Here is a 26,665-nt window from a genome sequence, read left to right on the forward strand (position 1 = left end):
CTTTATTTCTTTCTCTGCTATGAAATTTTCATTTTGTTGGGAATTATAAAGTAGTTTGGAAGTTTTGGGAAAAGGCTAGGCACGCGAGCATTATTCCTACACTCCATTTGTCTCTCTTCTTCCCTTCGAAAAAGTCTCCCCCTCCCTCCATTGGTTGAGCCGTGGCATGCCCAATCTCTTTCCAAAAGTTCTATATCAACTTGTTCAGATCGTATTTTTTGAGGGAGTTTTTTTTCTGATTGATGCCTTAAGATTTTGAGTTGGATCTTCTAGCATGGATCCATTTTCATACTTATTGTTGCTGCAATGCCATCGGTTTGGCGATTGACTTGCCATACAACACACTACACCCTTCTTCGGTTCAGATACATCTTAGCATAACTCATCTAGTTGTGTCACATGAAAGGATGATTTGATAACACTTTAACAATCAAATATATAAAAAAGGTGGTGTTGTGATTAGCAACCCACGAACAAAATTGACAAATGAGAGAATATTTGATCTACCACATGTAAGAGTGATAATTCCGAGTTGACCCGGCCAATCGAACCCATCACTGACTAAAATTTGAAGGAGCTGGGATAGGGCTGAGTGGAAATCAATGGATTGCTTCCCCTCAATCTGAGCTGACTCAGACAATTTGATCATTGACTTTACCATGCCAGGGAACAACATGAATTACAGATTTTGCACTTTGAAAGAAACATTTCATGAAGTTCTGTGACGACTTGAGAAAATGTCAGTCTCTTCTTGATTTACAGACCAGACTAAAACCATCCCAAGGTAGTGGTGGAATGGGGAGAGTTCAAAATACTTAGCAACAACTCAAACATAAGAGAGGGAAAATCGACCCGTTCAGGTGACGGGGAGATTACATAGATGAACCACAATTAATAAATTGATAATATATGCATACAATATGAATATGTACTCTTTACTAAAAAAAAATGCCAATAACATGAAACTAGGAGTTATACAAAAAGAAGAAGAAGAAGAAGAAGAAGAAGAAAAAAAAAAATTAGGAGAACGAAGATACTAAGGAAACTGAAAACACCCATCTACCATTTGACCATTCATGAGATATACCTATAGTAGGAATATCCAGTGAATTCCAGTGGAGGATCTCTCTTTATCCCCTCTTCAAGTGATACAGAACAGCCTGCTAACTAATGCTGTTTTGCTCGGCTTGCTTCAGAAGGTGCGTCATCATTCCTCGGCCGAGCAGGGGCCACCCTGGCAGGATTAGAACGTTCAGACTGAGAAAACAGTATGAAAATGTACATTAGAATTGTGACTAGGGCTAAGCCAGCCACTGAGAACGCAATTCCTTTCCAAGATGATAGGAGGGAAGTCCAAATGATGAATTTGAAAGCCCCAAATGCAAGGATGCATGACCAACAGATTGAAACCTGTGACAATAAAATGGGAAACAATTAACACTCTGCCTTCTATAAGTACCAAAAACCAAACACACATCATCTGCATCCGAATCATTAGAAAGACAAAACATACCAACAAAGACTTCATTGGCCGACCCGTGTCTTGGAGCTGTTCGTCACCAAAGGTATTTTCAGCGAGATGTTTGTCCAACAAAGCATCCTGGTGAGCAACAAAAGCAGAAAAGATGCATTCATTTCTGAGGAAAATGTATTCTTTCTTTTCACCCCACTCACATTTGTCATAGATGCTGGAAGGATAAGAATAAACTATGCCTTGACTTCAAGACCAGGATCAATGAAACCTCCAAGTCTCCAACCATTGTGGACCCCATTGAAATATTAGGGTTCTTCCCCACCCCCCACCCCCCAAAAAAAAAAAAGAGAGATAAAAATGATGCCGAACTATTAGGGTTGGCAGGAAAATATGAATATAGTAGTAAGGCCTACGAGAAAAACAATTAAATTTGTTATTTGGTTTCAGGCTGATGCAGCTGAAGTCACACAACTATGAAGCATCCAAATCAAATGAGATTTGAAACATCTTATTAATAGAGGAGAACCAAACACACAGTTAGGGTGGAGATTCTCTCCAATTCTACGCCCTGCAGCTAAGATGTAACAAGTTTCTCACAGGAGGAACTTTATTCTTGATAATTATACGCATCAGCCAGCACAAAAATGCAATCACGAACAATGCTAGAAATAATAATAAACTATTATCAAAATTAAAGCAGACAGAATTGATAAGTATGAGTTATTGAAGGATTTCAAGAATCCGATCGCGACTAATCAGTGTCTTGATTACCAAAGAGAAAGAATCCAAGGAATGAAATGAAACTGATAAAGAAATTAGAAATCAGATCCACAAAGTAGAGAATGATCAGAATAGTCAAATGTTGTAGGCAGAGAAACTAAGAGAATGATGAGTCCTGAGACGCAATGAAATTTGAGTGTGTAGAAAGGAAAGCAGTAACAGACAGTATTAATTTGAGTTCTCTCAAATCCAAGTTAGGATGGTGATGGCTTGAAACTAAAGAAAAATAAAGGCTTCCTGATTGAGTAATCAATCAAAGGATCATCACATGGGATGAGGTAAAATTGGTTAATACTGGAAGAAATATAAACTTTGAGAACAAATATAAATGTAGACCACGATTTTTCAAGGGACTTCATGAGTTAGAAAAATATTCCAGAAATAACCAAGAAAAAAAAAATTGTACACAAAAAGATTAAAGAATTAATTCACCGTTGCATTAAGATCAACACATAGAGCAGAACAATAATAGCTATGCCACATCAGATGATCAAAGGATAGCATATACATTGACTAGCACCAACCTTAAAGATTGTACACACCAAAATCAGCATGATGAAATGATTTATTAGCATCTGATCTACATGAGGCATTTTTGGAGCTTTAAAGCAACTCTTTTTAGATTCTTCTTGACAATTCAAATAAATGAACAAACTATGTGATTCCAATAATGTTTTCAGGTTGACTTTCTTGACTTAATCTCTTAGATGAACCCACTAACAATTGGTATCAATCCTCTCATCATGACACATGTTGCAATTTGGAAGGGCCTAAACCTACATTATTGAATGGGTCCTACTCATACAGAGATATTGCCTTATCCAACTTCAATTCCAATAAGATAAAATAATATTTGATCACGCAATCTCTTTATAAAACTTTATCTAATCCAACTTCTACCAAGACTCTGGCAAACTAAACTCCGAAAAACTGCAATTAAAATTTATGCAACTCCTGAGCACTTGATCCATTTCCAAAACAAAGGAAGATAACAACAAAAGACGGACAAAGGGAATTAAATATTCAAACAGCACCAACATCGTGTAAAGTGAGAACATAAAACCAACAGTGTGCAAGGTACATTCATAAACAAAATATTAGAAGGGAAAAAAAAAAGGAACTTCCATACCTTGGCCACAAATATATCCCTACACCATTGAGCAACAGCATCATCAGTCTCAGGCAATTCCTTCATCAAATGTCGCTTGATGTGCACATGTATCTGCACAAAAGTGAATTACTTTTAGTAATATATAATCAACCATAATCAAGTCATAGTTGTTTTCTACCTTTTCAAATGTGCATCATAATCTAAATGACCATGTCTGTACCAAAAAGTTAGAAACACAGAGAAATTAAAAACATCTACACTAGCATTTCACCAGAATAGATTCATGCATGAAGTTTTCAAGAGCTCTAAATTTTTCTTCCTTCTATACTTTGGCTCTCTTTTTCCTTACCCGTTCTCTCAGAAGTCAGTGATCCAAGTGTCTAAATTTTATACCAAATGATTAAATTACTTTGGACATATTATGAAGAGGAGTTAAAAAGATACATCATTCAAGGAAACCTTAACAACTACATGGGGTTGGCGTTACTCTATCTAGGACAGTACTCATCAAAATCCCCCCTACTTCATTCCACATCCTTTTTGGCAATTCCCTTCTTCCTATGGAGTGTTCCAGTTAAACCAAATCACTCAATCTCACAGGAGCACTCTTATGGCTTAACATATGTTACATTTAGTGTCACCATTCATTATGCATTGGTTTCCTTATACCATAAAGAAGGTTGTTTCGCTTATGTAATAACTTATAGGTGCATGTTGGTGCCTATTTTATCATTTTACAAATTCTGTCTTGACAATACTTACCACATACATTCACAACACCCCCCCCAAAAAAAAAAAAAAAAAAAAATTACCACATATTCCCATTTTTCACAGACTAAAACAATTTGTGAAACCAATAACTTATAATTTCATGGTCTTTTGCTGTTTTTTGGGCAATCCCAAAGGACCAGAAGTGGAGGATTTGGTAGACCAAGACAATCACTGCAAAATTTAAATGGAGATTGGACCCAAGCTTGCTTTATTGGGCCTTTGCACCAAGCAAATTAAAGACCTTCAAATATCATACATTGTGTGCCACAGGAAGAACTTCAGCAAAGGAACAATTAAGTTTTACAAAATTCTTTACCTATCACGAAAAAAATTATAAAATAATTTCTGTGCATGTGGTGGGCCAAGACTTTAGGAAATATAATTCCCTATTTATATTTTGATACATTTTAAGCAAAATTTAAAAAGTGAAACATAAGCAAAGTAGATCTAGAAGCACAAGGCAGTACTACAAAATACATAAGCACCTAAATCCATTCCAGGAAAATTCTATAGTTTGTGGACTTACCACAGAAGGTTGTCCTGACATTATTCTCAGCATAGTAGGTGGAGGCTCATTTTTAGGAATAGCCACGGTTACATCATAAATAGCTGGAACAAATGACCGCATATTACTAACAGCAGAAACAAAACCCTGAAAGAAACATATAAATGCATAAGTAGACAATTGGTGAAAATTACAGAAGATTGCAATGAGGAATAAGAGAGCATATGTTTCTGTGGTGTTAGTTTTTAGGGGCAACCAGAACTAGACCTTGGTACGAGGAATCAAAACATTTCTAGGAATGGGCAACCCCATAGAAGCTGCATATTCTTGTGCTGCTAAAAGCTTTGCCTTCGTAAAGCGAGTACCCTCCACAAAAAGTGCCAACCAACAAGGCAGAGGGAAGTCTTTAAGCCGTTGAAGACCAGACTGTAGCATATAGTAAGGCTCAAATCAGATCACCATGGAAACTTTAAAAAAATGCATGTATTCATCAGTGTATCCGTGTATGTAAGATAATATCACCTTCAGTGTGCTTTCATCCTTTGCCCAACTTCGTTCAAGAAAGAGGTAATCAGAAAACCACATTGACCACCCTATGACCTACAGCCAATGATAGTATCATTTAACCTCATATAAAAAACATTATTCAGAATTTCATATCATAGTTACAACAGAAGAATAAATCCAAACAAAATTAACTATTCTCTCTAAGACCTGGTAATTGTCCTTAAAAATTCAACTTTGGTTCAGTTCAGCTGTAAGTAGGCTGAACTTCTGGGACAAGTATGGCTCCCTCTCTGCCATCACTGAGAAGATTTGAGGTGAATGGATCCAATAGAATGACCATGAGCATGATGTTCCAGAATAGAACCTCTGCTGACTGCTGCCACCTTTTATCTCACCTCACTCTCATTGACTGAGCAAGAAAGAGCGGCTTGACGGCGTGTGGTAAATACATTGGGACAAACAATTCTATAAATTTTATAGACAGTTACCGCACTCATGGATGTGACAGGATGCTCAAACTAATAATTTTGCTCCATATGTGAATATAATTTCAAGTTTTGACCTGAAAAAATATCTATTAATTGTCCTTTGGCACAAATTGCAGTAGCGTTTGGCTAGTCAAATGATAAGGCTTCCACCTCAAGCTAAAATTGGAAACTCACTGGAAGGAATTTTGATGATTTCTTCATGACAGCTAAAGTGCTACCGAGGCAACCTGAGCGCTGTTACAGATAGACTGAATTACTAATTAGTTAAATAAATAATAATAATAATAATAATAATAAAAAGAAGAAGAAGAAGAAAAAACATGACACCAATAACCTGTAAGATATAGAAAGCATGATAAGAGACTAATTTTGGTATAAATCTTCACAAGCAGGGTCAGTGTGTGCATGTGCATGTGAAGGGGGTCTGTGAGTGTGTGTGTGTGTGTGTGTGTGTGATAGCACACAGATTGCAACCCACAATGATACAAGACAAGAATAAAAAATAAGCACCTGAGCTAGAACCCATCCAACAAGCCAATCAATGTCACTACGGTGATTGCATATGAGAAGTGCATGCTCTTTACCTGGTGAATTCTCCAACATTAGCAACAATCTTAAACCTAGCTAATCAGCAACTTATAGGAAAGGGACAATAATTACTAGTTCAAGTAGGAAAATGTATCTGACTTACCCATTAATCGATAAGTTTCAGTATCAGTGAACAGTTGTATCTGTAGCCAGAAATTTATTCTCCAGTCAAGAATTTAAAAAAAATAAAATATAAAATTAAATCAATAACTAAAAACTAGAAAGAATATTCTAACCAGAATAGTTTCAATTGATGCACTTCTCAAGATGTAGAAAACAATTAGGTTATGAATAGAGAAATTGATTTGTAAATTGTAATAATGCTTCTATTGATTTCTTTGTTCACTATAGAAAACTAGTTGGATAGTTAAATGAATGATTGGATAATAGGGTTCATTTTGTGATTTCAATATTAGTTATCTTCTTAGTAATTTGTTATCCATTGGTTTCAATATTAGTTATCTTTCCCTTCCAATGATAAACCATGATTTAATCACAAATTTAAAGTGTTTTTTTCATCAAATCTTGTCACTATAAGTTATGAATGTAAGATTCATTATGGTTCAAGCCCAATAATAAACCAATCTAAACCGGTATTAACCCGATATTGAAAAACCAAAATAACTGAAACCAAACCAGACCGAAATCGAAACCGACCGAAAACCGAAATTCTTTAAGGGATTGGTTTTGGTCGCCTTCATTCCTAGACCGAAACCGAACCAAACCGTTCAATTGACACCCCTACTTCCTCCCATGCTTGTTTTGACCTCCCTGGCATCTCGGATCATAGTCCCATGGATCTTCATGTTCCCCCCTTCTGTTCTTTTGGCCCTAAACCTTTCATATTTTTTTATATGTGGACCTCCCATCAGAACTTTCTCCCTATTGTCCAAAATGCCTGGTCCATCCCCATTCCCCGCTCCTTCCCTCCCCTTATTGCTTTTGCCAAAAAGCTCAAGTCCGTCAAAGCAGCCCTTAAGCTTTGGAATTCCCCTCCCTTTGGTAACATCTCCTCCTGAGTCTCCTCTTGTCGGGACAAGCTTCTTCTCATTCAATCTAAAATCCAGTTTAATTTGCTTAATTCTGTCCTCGCTTTAGATGAGAAGTCCACTGCTTCCGAGCTTGCTTTGCTTCTTTCTCAAGAAGAGAGCTACCTTCGCCAGAAAGCTCGCATTAAGTGGCTTGATCTTGGAGATTCCAACTCTGCTCTCTTCCATCGTTCTCTCAAAGCTAGGAACAATGCTAACACCATCCCTAAGCTCCTAACTCCCACTGGTTCAGACCTCTTCCATCCTGAGGAAATCAAGGCTAAGGTTGTTTCCCACTTTTTGAGAATCTTCTCCCAGCCTCTTCTTCCCTCCCCCCTCCTATTCTCCCCCCCCCCTTCTCAACAAATTCGTCCCAAATGACCTTCTCCCTCCTATCCATTCCCTCTGATGAGGAAATCCTCTTTGCCATCCTCTTTCACAATGCCAACAAAGCCCCTGGCCCTAATGGCTTCAGTATAAGATTCTTTTCCTCCTATTGGAACATTATCCGTAATGATCTCATCCTTGCTGTGAGCTTCTGTCTCAACCCTTCCTAGATCAAGGGGATCAACCACACCTTTTACCTCATCCCTAAAAAGGAAGGTATTGATTCAATGAATGACTTTAGGCCTATTTTCCTCTGCAATCTGCTCTATAAGTTCATAGCCAAAATTTTGGCTAATAGCATTGGGAAAGTCATTCATTCCCTTGTCAGCCCTAACCAATCTGCCTTCATTGCTGAGAGGAGCATTGCTAACAATATCATTCTCTGTCATGAGATTGTCAGAGGGTTTGACCGGAAAAATCATTCCCCCTCTGCTCTTCTCAAAATTGATATTCATAAGGCTTTCGATTCCATTAGTTGGGACTAAATCTCAAAAGTCTTGCTCCAAATGTCCTTTCCCTCTTCCTTTGTCCACTGGATCTCCTATTGCATCTCCACTCCCCGTTTCTCTATTTTAGTCAATGGTAGTCTTGCAGGGTACTTCCCAACCGGAAGGGGTATCCGCCAATGTTGCCCCCTCTCCCCATTTCTTTTTTCTCTCCCTCGAGGTTCTCTCTAGCTTCATCCAGTCGGCCTCTGATCTCCACCTGATCTCCCCTATCCCTAAGTGTAAATCCATCTGTCTCACTCATCATGCTTTCGCAGATGACATTATGATCTTCTCTAAAGCAAACCCCCTCTCCATCTCTTCCATTGTATCTGCCCTTCATTCCTTTGAATCCCTTTCTGGGCTCTCCATCAATCTTCTCAAATCTAACCTCTTCCTCTCTGGTGTCTCTTTTGAAATTCAATCCCTTCTCCTTAGGTTCCCTGCCAGTCAAATACCTAGGCCTCCCTCTTATCACTTCTAGGCTATCTTCCCACCATTGCTCCCCTATGCTTGATCTGACTAGGAAAAGGCTCTAGCTCAGGAAAGACAACCTCCTCTCCTATGCTGGAAGGCTTGTTCTAATTAAATCTGTCCTCCAATCTCTCTATCTCTACTGGTTTGGGATCTTTGTCCTTCCTGCTACCAGCCTACCACTATCAAATCCATTGAAAACCTCTTCTGTTCCTTCCTCTGGAAAGGATCTGATTTCTCCAAATTTCTTCACCCTTTATCTTGGGAAAAGGTTTGTCTGCCCAAGTCTGAAGGTGGTCTGGGTATCAGAAGAATCAAAGAGGTCAACTCTGTGGGCATTCTCAAGCTTATCTGGAAGCTTGCCTCCAAGCATCGGGGCATCTGGGTTGATTGGGTCTACTCCTCTCTCCTTACCCATAACTCCCTTTGGACCTGCCCCTTCCCCTCTGATGTCTGGTGGATTTGGCGTAAAATCCTCAGCCTCAGGCCCCTTACCCTTACTGCCTGCTCCATCTCAATTGGCAATGGTCAGTCGACCTCTCTTTGGATGGACTGTTGGCACCCCTCAGGTATCCTCTCTTCTCTTGTCACTCCTAGGATCATCTATTCCTTTGGCCTTCCCAAATCCTCTCCGGTCTCCTCCATTCTCTCCCCTCTGGGCTGGACTCCTCCTCCCTCTCCCCCCTCTTATGGATCTATGGGTCTCCCTCCCCCTATCCCCCCTGGTTATCGTGGTAGGGAAGACAAATGTGTCTAGCTTCCCTCTTCTAATGGGTTGTTCTCCTTTGCCTCTGCTTGGTCCTTTGTCAGATCCTCTGGTCCTGTTGTTCCTTGGCATAACCTCACCTGGTTCAAAGGCCATATCCCCCGTCACAGCTTCACTACCTAGAGATGTCTCTCCAACTACCTTCCTACGCAATCCTTCCTTATTAGCCATCACATCCCTATCAATCTTGCCTGCTGCCTCTACCCTAATGGTCAAGAGGATATCCCCCACCTCTTCTTCTCTTGTCCCCTCTCATCCCTAGTCTGGAAAACTATCCTTGGTCGTTGCTGGCCTTCCCATAGGCTAATTCTCCCTTTTGATAGGGAATGTATTCGGGTTAACATGACATTTGCTGGATCCTCCATCGATGACACCATTGGTAAGCTAGCGTTCTCAGCTACTATCACTCATCTCTGGATGGAGAGCAACATTCATAGATGGTCTTCCAACTCCCGATCCCCAAAAAGGATTTGGAAAGTCATCTTCTTTGATGTTGCCTCAAAAATCCAATCCCTGCGCTCCTTTCGCTCTAGGCCATCCCCCTACTCTGTCATAAATGCTCACATAATCTCCTCCTGGAGCCTTTTGGCAGCCCCTCCCCCTCCTTTTGACCCCCTACTTTGGCTTTGGTTGTTGTTAGCCGTATCTTGGCTCTTGTTGGTTGTTGCAGTTTTTTTGTTTTTGTTGCTTTGCTTTGATCCCCTTGGGGTTGGCTTCTCCTTGTTGACTTAAGCCTCCCCTCCCCCCTTTTTTTCCCTTTGCATTTTCTCCTCTTTGGGTATAAATTTATTTATTCATCCAAAAAAAAACTTACCCCACTTACATACACATAAAACATCAAAATTTGGAGATAAAAGCCTCTTGTCTTCAGGTTGTATAGAACAAGCACCTTCCCTCAAGCAAGGATCCACATAAATGATCTCACCTTAGGCAAGCCAGGAGGAACTGGCCAAGATTTACATAATGGAATAGAACTCTCCTCAGCACACCAAAATTGTCGAAGAGTTGGCCCTCTGTCACTTTCTGTCCACACCCTTATACCGTCACCTATGTGGCTGTGTCCTTACTCCTAGTCTCTTCCAATATATAGAGTAAAAGTACACATCTCCTCACCTTCCAATCATTAAGCTGGAAACTAAAAAGTGGCATTCTATATAGTCCTACCACCACACCATTCAAAGTAGGGGTTGAGCTAACATAAAAATTAATAGGCAATCGCAACAGAAAAATTACATTTTAATCAGGCTTTTGAGCCCCAACACCAATCCACAACCAATAAACCCTCTCCAGTGGCCACCTCAACAGACAAATTGAAAATCCTAACCAACACACCGAGCGTTGTCCCCTGACATACAACCAACCAACAAGACACCCCAAGCAATCCCCCCCCCACGGGGCCTCTTGACCCAAACAGCAAAACTCATATCACAAGTTTAATGCAACAAACAACATTTAACTAATAGTCTAATACAAACTACTTTCTGGTAAAAATCAATTTGTAACAGAAAGTGGCTACGGACTGGAGTCCATATCAAATTACTCATCAATCATAGCTATGTGAAAGACTAGCGCTTCACAAGAAGCTTCCACCAAAACACAAGACAGTGATAAAAAAAAATCTCTATAATGTTAGAGGAAGGACAGTTACCCAGCTTTCTTTCCATGCACATGGTCGAGCATCCATAAGCAACAAAGCCAAAAGGACAAATGCAGCCCCCCAACCGCATGCAGGCATGGTGGGGTTGGGGAGACGTAAATTGGTTGATTCAAAAGGTGCTGTAGTGGATGCATTTTGACAAAAAAGTATTTTTTTTCCAGATACAAGCTTAGAACCGTGGACGCATTTAACACAAGGGTGTTTTTTCCAGATACAAGCTTAGAGCCTATGCATGGGCTAAAGAAACACATACAATACAAAGATCCATTGAATGAATGATTCCATTTAGTATGAGTTGAATCATAAAGAAAGCAATAAAATAGTAAAGTATAAAAATCACATGAAGTGAAAATTTGTTAAATACCTTAACCCCTGCCCACCAGTCGATGAGCCATACAAGCTCCAGCCAAAGCAGCTCTGCCACCACTCTGTTGATCTTCCTGTACAAGCTTTTTGACCATGGGCGAACAATAATGAAGCAAAATGCCTGAACAACAACAAAAAACAGGAAAATAACGAATAGCAGGGATAGTGATGCTTAGAGTTGACCATTGTCAATGAAGTCCTGCCCAAATCAATGACCTTAAAATCCAGACCCCAGATAATAAATTTAATATAGCATATAATCAATTCCTCTATATAGTGATATTGTATATAGAAAGATCACGGCCCTAACTTTTAGTCCCTGGAAGAAAAAGGCAAATGCTTCCAAACCCAGATACTTAAAAGCCAACAAAAATTACAAAATCAACAAAAAGTCCCAAGCAAACCCGAATTATTCACCAAAACAATTGCAAAACCAAAATCAAACAGCTCAAAGACAAACAAAACCCTAGAACCAAACGGAAAACTACAGCATTGAACATTTCCACAAATTAAGCTACACGAAAGATATTTAAAGGAAACCCAGCAGAAAAGGAATGATGAAGCTACCGTTTTTCAACTTACTTGTATGAGATTAACGATGAGACCTGAAAGAAGAAACAACAAACCCATAGGAACAATAACGGCAGCGGCTAAGATGTCCATGGCTTCAACAGCCAAGGAAGAGCCCGACAAAAAGGGAGAGAGATAGAGAAAGAAATTACGGCGAGCGTAGAAAGAGAAGGATCGGAGACAGATAGGAATACAGAGATTGATGTTTACTAAAAATATATGGGCTCGAGATCTTCGGTAGATGTTCTCCGCCACTGTTCGCTTTAAGCGCAGCTTCCCATTTGTAGGGAAGGAAAAGGAAATGAAACGACGATGCAGATTTACTATTAATAGAAAGATCACCGCCTATTTAACAGAAGAGGCAAAACGAGAACTTCATTCCGCTGCTAGTTTGCACTGTTGCGTGTGATACGCACACCCGTGTCGTGTGGGCGAGGAGTCTTTCCCCTTTTATTATTCTTATTATTATTTATATATTTTTAATAAAATATTATTTAATTAATAAGATTCTTTGTTATTTTTTTTCTCCCTCTCACTCTGATCATGTCAACCTCATGTGGATGATGTAGTTATTTCTATGGTCATTGGTGTGGTATGTAGATTCCTTCATCTCCTAGTATCGTGGGAAATCTTCTCCTACTGTTATTATTAAATAAATAGTTTCCTACACGCTTGATTTATGAAATCTTGCTTAGATTGGAGTAAAAAATTGTTACATAGAAAAATTAATCGAATCTCACGTTTTGTGGACAAGTTTACCCTTACATAGCTTGCTCATATGTCAATTTTTAGTTTAAATAGAATTTTCCTTGTGGCAAACTAGAGCTTTAAGAAATCATGGTCTATAAGAGAATGCGTAATAATGGTTGGAGTACATAGGATCCATTTGGTTGCTAGGGAAGTAAGATTTTCAAAATTAGTAAATAATTTGTTTGTAATGGTTATGTCATGATTATGTCACTAACTTCAGATCATTCCATATTTTGTTATTAAATTTCACTCTACTTTGCATCTAATGCTCTTAAATTGAAAAATTAAAAAATATCATTACTAAATATGAGAAGAAATTTAAGTCCTTATACAATCATGTGGGATAATGATTACAAAAATTTCCCTTTTAAATTTAAAAATTTTCATTTCATTTTCCTCTTTTTCAGTTTCCTTTGAACCTGAAGAGAGCCATGAGGATGCATGTACATATAGGAGGAGGACCTATCAATAAAACGATATCTAATTGAATTTAATATCAAATTTGAAACATGGATAATTTAAATCATGGCCTCTCCACACAGTTTTAGGAATTGCCACAATATCTATCCATTTTTACCAAAAAAAAACATTATCTATCCATGTAGTTCTATTAAACCAACTTGCCCACATTGTCAGTCATGTGGAAGTTTAATCTATTAGATGTGACTCTTTGAATATATTGAAGACCATATGCATACATTTTCATAGCCTATCTCAAACATGCCCCATCATTTAGTTAATATTAATTCATTTATTACTTGTTGTTAAAGCATCATAGTCCTAATGTGAGCTGATTGAAGACCACATGTCCAATTTTAAAGTCAATCCCATATTATATGGTCATTGCGTATTAAATATTTTCCTAGCTATTCAAAGTTAGATTAAGGTTGACTTATTGATGTTATTAGGTAATGAAGTACTTAATAGAACTAAAACAAATAAGGAGAATAATGATGATGTAGATAATAATTGGCATATTTAGTGCATGAGATTTCCACCACTACGGATTTGAAAAGAGTCATAATATATACAATCTTATCCCCACTTCGCTGAGATATTGACATGTTGTGGATATTAGAATCATAAGGCAGAGCTTTTATACAAAACGTGTAAAATATTAAAATTTACTCTAAAATATTTATTGATATCATACAGTGTTACAATGATGAAATGTACGTAGAAACAAAATGGCATTTCTTATTTAATCCAATTGTTTAAGCCAAACTTGAGACATTTACAACACCTTAGCTTACATGTAAAATAAGCAAGACCACTTGCACACACATATTGTTTTATTACTTTTGGGGGTGAAATTTATATACAATGCAAGTGTACTATATCCTTCTCACATTGTTATTTTTATTATTTTTTCTTTCTTACTTTGAACATTTGGGCCTATATTAATAATAACATTCCCCATGCCGTAATTGGGAGATTCCCCACATTGGCATCGTGGAAACCCTCTTCCTTACTTTATAATTATAATGCATTTAGTAGAGAATATGATTTCAACATTTGATATTATGGTTTGATTAATCTTTATGTAATCATGCTTGGGTACAGGATGTTGTCCTTGCATATCATTTATCTACATGTAAAAAGCAAAATATTATCATAGAAAAAAACAAAATGGCATTATGGGGAAATAGGTAGCAACCAAGAGACTCAAATTCGAGACTCCCGGTGAGCATGAGATTTTTACAGACCATAGTCCACCAACTGCACTTGACAGTTGTTGTTCTCGACGTAAACTTAATATATCGATTATCCAAAATATCTCACCCTCCATAATTATACTGAGATCAATCAAACCGAAGGTTTTACCCGAAAGAAAAACCGGCATACACAACTAGGTGCATGGTTACACTGAACATGACCCATTGTAGTTTTAGTGACAAAATGCATACTTACATTAGCAATGGTTGGAAATATGCAATATGGGATTATAGAGAAAAATATATGCAAACATGGATTTACATCTATAGTTCGTGGCAGTATGCATTCCGGTTGTTGAGACTGTCACATTGATTATATTGAATATAATGAATGGGATCCAACCATACCACAACCAAACCTCATTTAATGCAAACAACATGAAAATGAAAGCTACCTAGGTAGTGGTAGCATGAGCGTCCCTTGTTTGATGGAATCGCCAAAGCTACTGAATCAATAGGGTCCACTTATGGCTATGTGGGCTCACTATAGACCCCACTAATTCAATGGTTTAGGTACTAGTGGATGAACGAGCGTCCTAACTACTGACCTCCTTGGGCCTGCTCTTTAAGTAAACGTCGCATGAGTATGTGAGTGTGTATTTAATGTTCCTTATTATTGGTATCATTTTTTAATCCCTATTAACTCTTTAGTGTGCATGAGTAAAATTCCCTTGAACAATTTCTTAGAAATAATTAAAAAAGAATATATCCTAATTAGGGAAGGATTTCCAATATGTGTTTGGAAATATCATTAATTAGATAAATTCAATTAATTAATTAGTAACTTCCAACATGTGAATTGGCCAGATATGTAAGATGCTAACATAGATGAATAGTGTGTAGATTCTTCTCCCTAATTATTACAAGCCATGTGGGGTGCCAATATCATGGGGTATTGGGAGGGATCCCACAACCTTTTGGCACCCTTCCAACTTAGTGGTAGGAGTACCAATCAATTGAGCAAGCAATAGTCTCCAATAGTATGTCTGACCAAAGGAAATTAGATGGTCAGCCTTAAAATTTGGCACATTGTAGGTTGATATATCAGAGCCTAAATTTTGCGTACACCTATATTCCATGATACTTTAGCTACTTATGAAATTTAATTCAATGAGAGGTGGTTGCTGGCCATATGACAATATAAAACTTTTGAAGATTCATTAAATACAAGGGAAAAGATGCCAATACATTTAGGTAGATGGTTAAGTATTATGAAATTTGACATGTGACCATTCGATACATGTCTTTGTTGGATTTGCTTTTTTTATTTTATTTATTTTTTTTAATCAAGGTGTTCGGGTCAACTTATGTGCACCTCGACTAATCATCAGGGAGATTGTTGAATTTGCTAAATTATCCTTTTATGTGACATATTAGTATCAACCACACAATGACGAATGAGAAAGGGACACTTTTCTTTCACACGAAATGCTTTCAACCTAGCTCCCATGTTAATTGATTTACTATATGAGCAGTGAGCGCTAGCTTTAAGTTAACATGAAACTTTTGTGTGCTATCAACCAAAGTGCCATATGAAAGATACACTCATATATATTTTTTTGGTGAAAATACATTCATATATAACTTACCTTAGATTTAAGTAGGTTTGAATGACCACAAAAAAATCTTTAGCGGTGAGGCAGTGAGTGGCAATGAGGGTCCAACGGCCTCAAGTGCATGTTGGGGCCTTCTCAGCCAACAGATACTTACTGCCACTCACCTCTCATCGGAGAGGATTTGAACCATTGACTTATTTCCACATGCATCTTAATTAAAAAACCTATACGATTAGAAGCATATTCTATTCATGCTTACGTTTTTAATATTAAAACCATTCATATTAGAAGTATATTCGATCTCTTTACACTTACGACTTCATCATTAAAATCGATAATATTAGAAGTTTATTCTCCACATACTTATGTCTTATTAAAATTGATAAGATTAGAAGCTTATTCTACTCATGTTTATGTCTCAATTATTAGAAGCTTATTCTCCTCATACTTTCGTCTTAGTTACTATAACCAAAAGAAACCCCATAAGATTAGAATCTTACTTCTCATTTTTTTTAATCATTTTATTCTCCTCATACTTAAATCTTAATTACAAAAACCCAAAAGATTAGCTTATCATCTTAATTACCAAAACCCAAAATATGCCCTAGCCTTCTAATCTCAAGTGTTAATTTCTAGTCCAAATGGAATTTTCTATAACCCAATGGAATGGTTGGAGTTTTTTCTTGTAATACTTCTATGACTTTTAGATGCCGTTAAGGGAATTCGAGTCACTGATCAACTCCCTATGCACTCTTTAAAGAGAGCAGTGCTAACTATAAGAGCAAAACCTGGATCAATAATTATTGAATTAAGGGAAGAAGAAATCTGCCTGGTTGCATGGCCCTTGAACCAATACTGAAGCCAATGAGGGAGACACATGGGGCATCAACAAGGGGTGATTTTTCTTTTTGTTATTTCACAAGGGTGTGATCATCATTCACCCCTTGTGTTGGGTTGATGGGCCACATAATGTATTATTTTTTTGTTTTTTCCCTTTAAATAATTTTACATATTGTAAATCCACTACAAAACAATAGAAAGTGTATATAGAATGAAAGGACTAATTGAATTTTTAACTCTTATACGTATAATCTGTTCTAATTGATTCAAAATCGAGAAACCAATTAGTATTTGGTTTATTGATTTCAGTTAAGATGTGATTTTGACAAAAGATTTTAGTAGGATTGCAATAGGTTCAGGTTGGATCAGGATTTTGAAAACCTTAGTCCAAACTTAAGTCTCCTTAGCTGTCTCAGGACATGCCTTGACTGGGGACCTGAGAATTTCAACCATGATCTGCCCCTCAAGGTTGGGCTAGGCTGATCTTGATTGGACCTAACCATAGGGAGGGGGGAGGGAGATTCATGGACTGGGCTGGATTGGGCCAAGGAGAAGAAAAAGAAGACAGGATCAGGCTGCCCGGGCTCAACCTTGCCCTAACTTAAGTGAAAAAAAAAAAAGAAAAAGAGGGAAAAATTTCCAACTTTGACCTGATCTTAGGGCCAAAGGTTTCTCAGCCCAACCCTGTTTTGGGTTTTGAGTGGGCCAGGGCAGACTTGGACTGGCAATGCCAAACTTGCACCGTTTCGGTTTGCAATTGGCAGTTTTGGCACATTAGACTTGCACGATAATAGATACCGATGTGAAGGTATTCAGACATGAAATCTGAAAACAGGGAAATAGAAAAAATTATACTAGAAGACAGGGATACTAATGTAAATATGCAAAAAGTCTATTCATTAATAACCCCAAAATAGCTTCACAGACTCAACGGTTCACAGCGAGAGAAGAAAGATGGACTTACAGGCGCAGCAACAGCAGCAGTGGACGATGAGCGCACAGCCTCAACCCCATCATCAACCATCGTCATGGTCTGCTTCTTCTCAACCCTATCACCAACCTACCTCCGTCGAAGAAGTCAGAACCCTTTGGATCGGTGATTTGCAGTATTGGGTAGACGAGAACTACCTTCATAACTGCTTCTCGCACACTGGAGAGGTGAGCTTGCAATCTCTCTCTCTCTCTCTTCCATTATCGGTATTTCGTTGTTCTCTATGACAGAGATTTTGAAGTTTTGCTACTATTTGATAAACTTGTCTGCTGGTGTGTTCTTACACTTATTTTATGTTGTTTAATTGATTACTAGGGTTTCATGATCCAAATGATTTCGACCCCCCTTGTGCTGGTGATTTCTTCTTATTTTTGAATTTCTATAATCTGCATCGACTTTAAGGAGATAAATGTAGTGACATTTTCACACAAAGATTCCAATCTATAGAAGACGGACCACGTATAACGCCCACCAGTGGTGTTAAAGTTATAATTTTCTCCAGTTGCATTGTATCATGTTTATTTCTGCAGCCTACTAAATGAAGATATTTTGAATAATAGTGTCTTGGAAGCTTGTGTTAGAGGTCCCAATAAAGTGTGGAAGAGCTTAGGAATCTGTTATTTATCTTGGCTAACAAAGCTACTTAATAAGATTGTGAGCACAAGGAAAATGCCAAATGAATGGAGGAGAAACATTGTGATTCCTATTTACAAAAATAAAGGCGATATTCAGAGCTGAAATAACTAGAGGCATAAAAATTAAGGAGTCATACTATGAAATTATGGGAGAGGGCTGGTGAAATCCACCTGAGGAAAGAAACTATTATTATGAAGAACTAACTTGGTTTTATGCCAGGAAGATCAATGACAAAAGCTATTTACTTCTTTAGGAGATTTACGGAAAGATTTAGATATTGCAAGCAGGATCTCCATATGGTCTTTATTAACCTAGAAAAAGGTTATGACAGAGTCCCTAGAGAGTTAATTTGCAAAATACCAGAGAAGAGAAGTGTTTCAAGTAAATATTTTGACATAATTAAATATATGTATGATTTTGTGATGACTAGTGTAAGAAATGTGGGGATGAAGGTAGTGAATTCCCAACTACAATTGGGTTACATCAAGGATCAGTTTTAAGACCCTATTTGTTTTTTATTGTCGTGGATGAATTAACCATAGACATTCAAGATGAGATTCCTTGGTGTATACTTATTGCTGATGATATTGTTTTGGTGGATGAGACAATTGCAGGGATTAATGCGAAGTTGGAGTAATGGAGAACAATCTTGAAAATAAAAGGTTTTAAGATTAGTAGAATGAAGACGAAGTATATGGTGTGTAACTTTAGTTACACGAGGACGGATGAGGTGGTGAAAATTGATGAGAGGGAGGTTCCACAAAGTGATTATTTTGGGTATTTGGGCCTAATCATAAGTAAAGAAGGTGATTTAGAGGATGATATTTTACAAAGATTTAAAATAGGATTGATAAAGTGTAGGGGTGCGTCCAAAGTATTTGTGATCGACGTATTCTTTTAAAACTAAAAGGAAAATTTATAGGGCAGTTATATGACCAACTATGATGTATGGTGCGTAATGTTGGGCAGTTAAGAACATGGTTCAAGAAGTCGGTTGAAACCTGCGAAATTTGCAGGTTTTGACCGTGTCCCTAAGGGTCGAAACGACATGTCCTGTGACTTTTAAAAGTCACAAGTTTCGACCATGTTTCGACCAAATTCGACGAAATTTTGCATGTTTGACCGAAACATGAGAAATTTTGACAAAAAAAACTGATTCTAGGTCCTATATAAGTTAGTTTAAAAAGAAACCCAAGCCTTTTTTAGCAGAATTTGACTATCTTTTCTTAGTTTTTTTCTCCTAGGAGTGGAAAACTTGGGGAAACAGTGGAGATTTCCATTTTTTTCCTAACAAAGTTAAATCTAAGGGTGGTTCTTGCTTCATCTACATAAGAAATACAGCTTGGACAAAAAAGGTAAGTCCTAACTCCTAACTTTCCCAAAAATTAATTTTTTTATTTTATTTTTTATTTTTTTATAGAATATACTTGTAAATAGAGTAGAATTATGTAAAATTTTTATATGTTACTTAGGAGGACCTTATCTACACATTCACGGTGGCCGAAATTTTTTTTTTGCATGTTAATGCTTTTTTTTTCTCTGTTTTTGAAAATGCATTTTCCTACAACATATTTCAGTCAACAACTCAGCGTAATGATTATCGAACCTTTGGTTCACCACACAAGTATGACTTTATGTTTTTTATTTTATAAAATTAATGATGTGAACTTGTTAGAAATGTCTAAAAAAGGATGTACACAAAAAATAGGTAAAAAAAGCACTGTTTGGGGGTCGAAACCTAAGTTTCCACCAAACCGGAAAAAATTTATTGGTTTCCTCGAAGTTTCCCAGGTTTTGACCTAAATTTCGGTCTCCCCAAGGGTCGAAATCTGATACCTTGAACCTTGGTTAAGAAGCATCATGTAGGTAAACTTAGTGTAGTGGAGATGAGGATGTTGAGATGGATGAGTGGTAAAAATATGAATGATAAAATAAGGAATGAACATATTAGAGCTGATTTGGGAGTAGCTCCAATACATGATAAGCTACAATAAAGTCGTTTGAGGTTGCATGGCCATGTTCAACCGAGGCACTTTGATGCTCCAATATGGAGAGTGATTTGATTTAGATGGAAGGAACTAAAAGAGCTAGGAGCAAACCTAAAATGACACAAGGAGAAGTGGTGTGGAAAGACATGCATAGCTTAGGCCTTGTATCTAGTTGGACGTCAAATAGAACTGATTGGAGGGCAAAGATCCATGAAGCCAACCCCATTTAGTTGAGATAAGATTGAGTTGTTTCTGTATTATAAGTATCAAATGCCCTAACATGGATGAATCATTAATGCAATTTAAATATCATAATAAGCTGTGTGTGGTGGAGATGAGAATGCTAAGATGGATGTGTGGGAAAACTATGAAGGATAAGGTAAGAAATGAAAGCATTGGAGTGAACTTGGGAGTTGCCCCAATTCATGTTAAACTTCGGGAAAGCCATCTGAGATGGTATGGCCTTGTAAAGGAGGAGTAGTCTGATCCAAATAGGAGGGTGTATAAGAGATAGGAGCAGGCAAAAAATAACCATAGGAGAAGTGGTGAGGAAAAACATGCACAGATTAGGCCTTGCCCCAAGTATGGCATCAATAGAGCAGATTGGAGGGCCAGGATCCAAGTTGCAGACCCCATCTAGCTGTGTTCTACTCCATTACTATTTTTCTGATTGGTTTCCTTCCACTTTTACTTTTCCTTTTCTCTATCCTTTCTTGGATCCATGTAACCGACCCCATGAAGTTGGGATAAGGCTTTGTTGTTGTTTTTTGTTGTTGTTGTTGTTGTTGGTTTATGAAAAGGAATTAACAAGATAACAAAGAGCTATATTCATGGTCGAGGGTGAAAAGGAGAAAACGTAGCCCATTAAGAACAGAAATAAAAACATTGGTTTAAGTGTGAAGAAGAAACTGGAGCCCCACCGACTGGTTATTGTACTACAACCTGCCATATGCTTGTCAAACTACAAGATGCATACTGGGGGCTTGCACAATCTCAGCAATTGGCTATTAGCAAGCCAAAGTGAAAATATGTCCGCCTTGTAGATGTCTCCTAGGTTGTTTATGTGGGAGTAGAGAAAAAATTTCCCTCTTCAATCTTATCCGCAATGCTGAAGGTTGTTTTGCTTATATTAAATTTTTGTATCTAACCTAGCTAGGTGCACTTGCATACCAGACACTCTGTAAACCTTGTGACACTTGACTGTACTTGAGAAGTTGAAATAAGAAAATTAGAAGGCACAATTGTTGTCATAGTGGGCGAGCCTATGGCCCAACGGTTAAGTTGCACTATTGCAACATGTTGGTCACTGGTTCAAAACCTGGAAACAGCCTCTTCTGCGAAGTAGGGGGTAAGGCTGCGTACAACGTGCCCCTCCCAGACCTCACAGTAGCGGAAGCCTTGTGAACTGGGTTGGTCTTTTTTTTTTTTTTTTTAATTGTTGCCATAGAGAGTCCATCTCTGCTGTATTTTGATATCATGAAGAGGTACTTAAAGGAATGTGAGTGAATTGATAACAAAATGATAAGTCTCATTTTAACTTTTGCCGAGGGAAAAAATGAGAGAGCCGGATATATAAAATAACACAACCTGACCTGGATCTTTAGCACAGTACAGCCTGCAGGATTGAGTTTGTGAGAGTGCAGCTGTTATCTCTTGTTTCTGGAATAATTCCTCCAGTCCTGCTAGTTTTGTGTGCTTCTCCTTGGCTCCCCTGGAATGGGAACTGAATATATGAGTAACAGAGAAGAAAACAAGCCGAACAAAACATTATGTGTTTAAAGATAAAGGAGGTAAAAACAATTTAATTGCATTAGGAACATTTAAATGCAACTGGCTTTGAGATATTGTTCCTCATACGTTATATTATCAATCCATTTTAATTTTTCATTTGTTGGTACGACTTGCTCTTAAATTGCTGATGAATGGATTTCACTCTTTCATAATATAGTGAAAAATTTTGCTTACTTTTTTTTTAGGTCCTTTCGATAAAAATCATACGCAACAAGATTACTGGTCAACCTGAAGGTTATGGGTTTGTAGAGTTTGTTTCCCATGCTGCAGCTGAACAGATTCTGCAAACATACAATGGGACTCAGATGCCTGGAACAGAACAAACTTTTAGGTTGAATTGGGCTTCTTTTGGGATTGGAGAAAAGCGCCCTGATGCTGGACCTGAGCATTCCATTTTTGTGGGGGACTTAGCGCCGGATGTCACGGATTATTTGTTGCAAGAGACCTTTCGAGCCCAATATCCATCAGTTAGAGGTGCCAAGGTTGTTACTGATCCGAACACTGGCCGTTCAAAGGGCTATGGATTTGTTAAATTTTCTGACGAGACAGAAAGAAACCGTGCAATGATTGAAATGAATGGAGTATATTGTTCAACCAGGCCAATGCGTATCAGTGCAGCAACGCCAAAGAAGACCACTGGTTTTCAGCAGCAATATCCAGCAGCTAAAGGTAATCATTATCTTTTTTTAAGCGTGGAACAAGTAATTACTTTCAGATTAACATGGGGCTATTCAGTGCTTGCCTGAGGAAGCAGTTGGAATTAAGTTGTATCTCCTAATGAAAATGAAATTTTCACATTTGTAATTTCATTTAGAGCAGCTTAATGACATGCTTTGAAATACTGTTGGATGTTCACTTACTTTTCGTATCATGTCACCCATAGGATTAACTGCTATATTATTCTCATTCTTAAGTGGTTGATCAATACATATTTATTTTACGAACTTATAAATGAAATTTGCGTATGGTTCCTTTGGCAGCCATATACCCAGCACCAGTCTACACCACACCAACTGTGCAGGCACTCCCAGCAGACAATGATTTAAATAACACTACTGTGAGTCATATTTGCTTTTTAAGACATCTTGTGTCTGTCTTCTGTGTAGCTGCTCCTTCTTCTCTGACAATGCCTCTCTGCTGCAGATATTTGTTGGTGGTTTGGATCCTAATGTCACAGAGGAGGAGTTAAGGCAAATTTTTGCTCAGTTTGGGGAGCTTGTCTATGTTAAGATTCCTTTGAGTAAAGGATGTGGTTTTGTTCAATTTGGAGCTCGGTATGTTGTACTGAAATGAAACCTCTATTCTATTTGTTTGCCATATGTATCTTAGGAGGTTCAAAATGATTGATAAAAATGCATGCTCTTTCTTCTTGTTTGTTATGGTTCTCTCTCATAGCATGCATACTCATGGCTGTTTAGTTAGACTAACCACTTGATAGTTGCGCTGATACATAACATTAAAATAGAATCAGATTCCTTTTTAGTCACACGATTTCTACTCAATTATTATATACTGTAACTTGTATATAAAAACATTTTTTTATTTAATACAAGAGAACTTTAATAGAAGGAAGGTTATTTTGTTATGTGACATTTACCATCCACGTAGGGCATCTGCTGAGGAAGCAATACAGAGGTTGCATGGAACCATGATTGGTCAACAAATAGTTCGCCTTTCATGGGGTAGAAGCCCAACAACTAAACAGGTGAGTGTGTATCATGATAATGTTGTTGTTTGTAATATTCTTGCTATGGGGTGTCTGGTTGTTAAACATGGGGGAAATTCTTTTCAGAGTCACGAACACTTGAAAGCATAAATAATATTCCCAATGGGACAGATTCAAGTTGTGTCTTGATTGATCTTTTGCCAACCATATTGCAGGACCAACCTGGTGTCTGGGGTCAGCAAGTGGACCCCAGTCAATGGAGCAGCGCTTATTATGGTTATGGACAAGGTTATGATGCCTATGCTTATGGTGCTACTCAAGATCCGTCTTTATATGCCTATGGTGCATACGCTGGATATGGACAATACCCACAACAGGCAAGAAATGTTACTCTGGTATCTGCGGAATGATGGTTGACAATGTTATAAATAATATAATCATGGTTTGTAACATTTCTCTCTTCAAGAGTACGTAAAAACTGCTATAAATGATGCCATTAATGTTTCCACTGTTTTTTTTTTTGGGGTGCAGATTTTATATTTAATATGATTTATCTATCGATGCTTATGTATTGTCATTTTGTCATAGGTGATGCTCAGATACTGTTTTAAAACAAAAAACCACTGAAAAGATTATCTAAAACCATATATGTTTTAGTATTGATTTTTCATTCATTCATTCTTGGCTGTCTGTTAGATGATGATTTCTTTTTGAAGAGAATGAGATGATTAGGACCTTAAAGAGAGAAGCAGGGTCAATGCCATGCATAAATGTTCCATCACTTCGATTTGAAAAGGGAGCATTCATAGGATTATATAACAAGGGAGAAAGAACTCTGCTTGTTTGTGTTCCCCACGCCTAGACACATGGGGAAGTGGGGGTGGGCTGTGAAAAGACGCCGCTGCCCCTGCCTCCATGTTGGGATTTAAAATGTAACCGCAAGCGTACGGATCAGTGTAGCTACGGGTCGAACACAGGGAGAGCAGCCACTTTATTTTTTTATTTCTTTTAATAATGTGAAAGTGAACCGATTAATGGTTGTGATCTAATTCTAATTACCGTCCTAAACATATGTATCTAAAATAACGTCCTAACCATTCGTCATCTAAGAATTTAAAGACGCAAGCCACGCAATTAAAATTAAATAAATAAATAACTGAAAATAAACAACCCACGCAATTTAAAAAAAAAACAATAAAGGAAAAAAATGCTGAAATAAAAATAAAGTAAAAGAAAGGGGAGAAAGCTAGAGAGAGACTCACAAGTAGGTTTCTCTACTTAGCCCGAGGGATGCATCATAATATGAGCTTCCCTACTTGACCAGAGAGTCACTCTTACAAGGGTTACTCTACTTGGCTTTAGGGAAAGGGAGACAATTAAAATAAAAACAATAAATTGATGGTTCTATGGCTAGGAGGGGCAAAGCAAACACATACACTAGCCATGAACCTTGGGGGAAAGGGATAGCAATTAAGTAACGATTGAAATTAAAATCCTAAATTAAGAAAGAAAGGGTAGTCAGAAGAGGGAATGAGAGGGGGGAGAGAAGATTACTGAAGGAGCCTACTTACTTGAATTAATGCTTGAACTTGAAAGCTTGGGTGATTTGAGATACTACTAGTACTAAAAACCAGATCTGGAATAAACCAAATTTGAAATTTCTAGTACTAGAGAAAACAAATCTTAAAAAAAAAAAAACTGAATTTGAAAAAAAAAGATGCTCCACGGCTCGTGATCTTGTCACCTAGATCTAAGTCTAGAACTATAACTTTAAAAATTACAACTCAATTGCATAAATCATAAACATAAAAGACTGAATAAGAATAAAAGAGTGCTTGCATTAATTGACATAAAAAACTATTATAAAAGTGATTAAAGCAAAAATAGAGAAGAACTAAAACTAAAGAGTGAGAGAGGGAGAGAGAAGAAAACTAAGCATAAATTAGAAAATAAACTAAGGGGAATAGTAAAATAGGAGGGGGGAGGAAGGGGCTTTTATAGGGTTTTTTTGTTGCCTCCTTCCTTCTACAAGTCTTCTTTAAGAAAAGAAAGAAAATAAAATAAAATAAAATCTTGGTAAAAATCCCCATTCTCTGAGATATTGTGTGAGGAAAGAGAGAATCTGTTTCTAAAATTAACAAATTCTATTCTTTCCTTACAATATTCACCAATATCTTGCAATCTTGATTAAATCAGAAAGGAATCTCTGCATAGCATCTTCAAGATCTTGTGAGGTGGCAAGGAGAAAAAAATCTTCAGGATTTTGTAGGAGAGAGGATGTGGTACCAATGAGTGGGTCCCACCTTTGGATTGGTTCTTGATTCACTTTAAGCACTTTCTCTTGTAGACTTGGAAACTAAAAAAAAAAATCAAGAAAAATAAAAGTAGTACTATCCAAAGTGGGGCAAAATGTACACTTATATCCCTAAGATTTCACACATTATTGTGCTCATCAAATTCTCCCATACTTGACTTTTGCTCTTCCTCGAGCAAGATTAATAAATAAAGAAATGAAAGAAAAAGCCTAACTCACTTTCGTAGGAATCACGGTTGCATTTAGCACGTGCAACAAGCCTTTAAACCCCTAAGTTACCCTAGTGGACGAGTTATGTCTCGTGGGTGTTTGCAGTGAATATACACCTAAAATTCAGAATAAATAAATCCCAACCTTGGCTAAAGGTAAGGCTCATACCGATCCAGAGCAAAGATAATTTTTCTTACAAGGGACCCCCACACTTGAACTTTTATTATCCTTGATCAATTCCAGGCACTAGC

At 37.5% G+C, this 26,665-nt stretch overlaps 2 protein-coding genes across 4 annotated transcripts; one reads left to right on the forward strand and one right to left on the reverse strand.

Moving 5' to 3' along the window:
- Positions 1-833: 833 nt before the first annotated feature.
- On the reverse strand, positions 834-12,366 carry LOC122071663 (1-acyl-sn-glycerol-3-phosphate acyltransferase 2). 3 transcript variants are annotated; one of them, XM_042636043.1, is made up of 12 exons: positions 12,086-12,364; positions 11,970-12,054; positions 11,386-11,508; positions 6,328-6,367; positions 6,147-6,220; positions 5,811-5,870; positions 5,164-5,241; positions 4,909-5,067; positions 4,663-4,788; positions 3,384-3,476; positions 1,514-1,600; positions 834-1,410 (listed from the first exon to the last, which is right to left on the reverse strand). In XM_042636043.1, exons 2-12 carry the CDS (start codon positions 12,048-12,050, stop codon positions 1,168-1,170), a joined length of 1,164 nt encoding a protein of 387 aa, XP_042491977.1. In that variant the 5' UTR covers positions 12,051-12,054; positions 12,086-12,364; the 3' UTR covers positions 834-1,167. The 3 variants fall into 3 exon arrangements, with proteins under 3 accessions (XP_042491977.1, XP_042491976.1, XP_042491978.1); XM_042636042.1 differs by having other exon boundaries at positions 11,970-12,364; XM_042636044.1 differs by lacking the exon at positions 5,811-5,870 and having other exon boundaries at positions 11,970-12,366.
- Positions 12,367-17,732: 5,366 nt separating this feature from the next.
- Positions 17,733-24,915, forward strand: LOC122071658 (polyadenylate-binding protein RBP47B'-like). The gene is made up of 6 exons (XM_042636036.1): positions 17,733-17,976; positions 22,410-22,893; positions 23,205-23,281; positions 23,368-23,498; positions 23,833-23,929; positions 24,106-24,915. The coding sequence occupies exons 1-6, from the start codon at positions 17,773-17,775 to the stop codon at positions 24,298-24,300; spliced, it is 1,188 nt and encodes a 395-aa protein (XP_042491970.1). The 5' UTR covers positions 17,733-17,772; the 3' UTR covers positions 24,301-24,915.
- Positions 24,916-26,665: the final 1,750 nt, after the last annotated feature.

This window comes from Macadamia integrifolia, unplaced genomic scaffold (genome assembly GCF_013358625.1).
Source record: "Macadamia integrifolia cultivar HAES 741 unplaced genomic scaffold, SCU_Mint_v3 scaffold_44A, whole genome shotgun sequence".
NCBI lineage: Eukaryota > Viridiplantae > Streptophyta > Magnoliopsida > Proteales > Proteaceae > Macadamia > Macadamia integrifolia.

Bases quoted from the DNA above. Each gene is read 5' to 3' on its own strand.
- LOC122071658 (XM_042636036.1), top strand. From the start codon at position 17,773: ATGGACTTACAGGCGCAGCAACAGCAGCAGTGGACGATGAGCGCACAG. The intron at 23,282-23,367 runs GTGAGTCATATT...TCTCTGCTGCAG, and splicing joins ATGATTTAAATAACACTACT to ATATTTGTTGGTGGTTTGGA. The intron at 23,930-24,105 runs GTGAGTGTGTAT...ACCATATTGCAG, and splicing joins GAAGCCCAACAACTAAACAG to GACCAACCTGGTGTCTGGGG.
- LOC122071663 (XM_042636043.1), bottom strand. From the start codon at position 12,050: ATGGACATCTTAGCCGCTGCCGTTATTGTTCCTATGGGTTTGTTGTTT. The intron at 6,368-11,385 runs GTATTTAACAAA...TTCTGGCTACAG, and splicing joins ACTGGTGGGCAGGGGTTAAG to ATACAACTGTTCACTGATAC. The intron at 6,221-6,327 runs GTAAGTCAGATA...AGAATTCACCAG, and splicing joins TGAAACTTATCGATTAATGG to GTAAAGAGCATGCACTTCTC.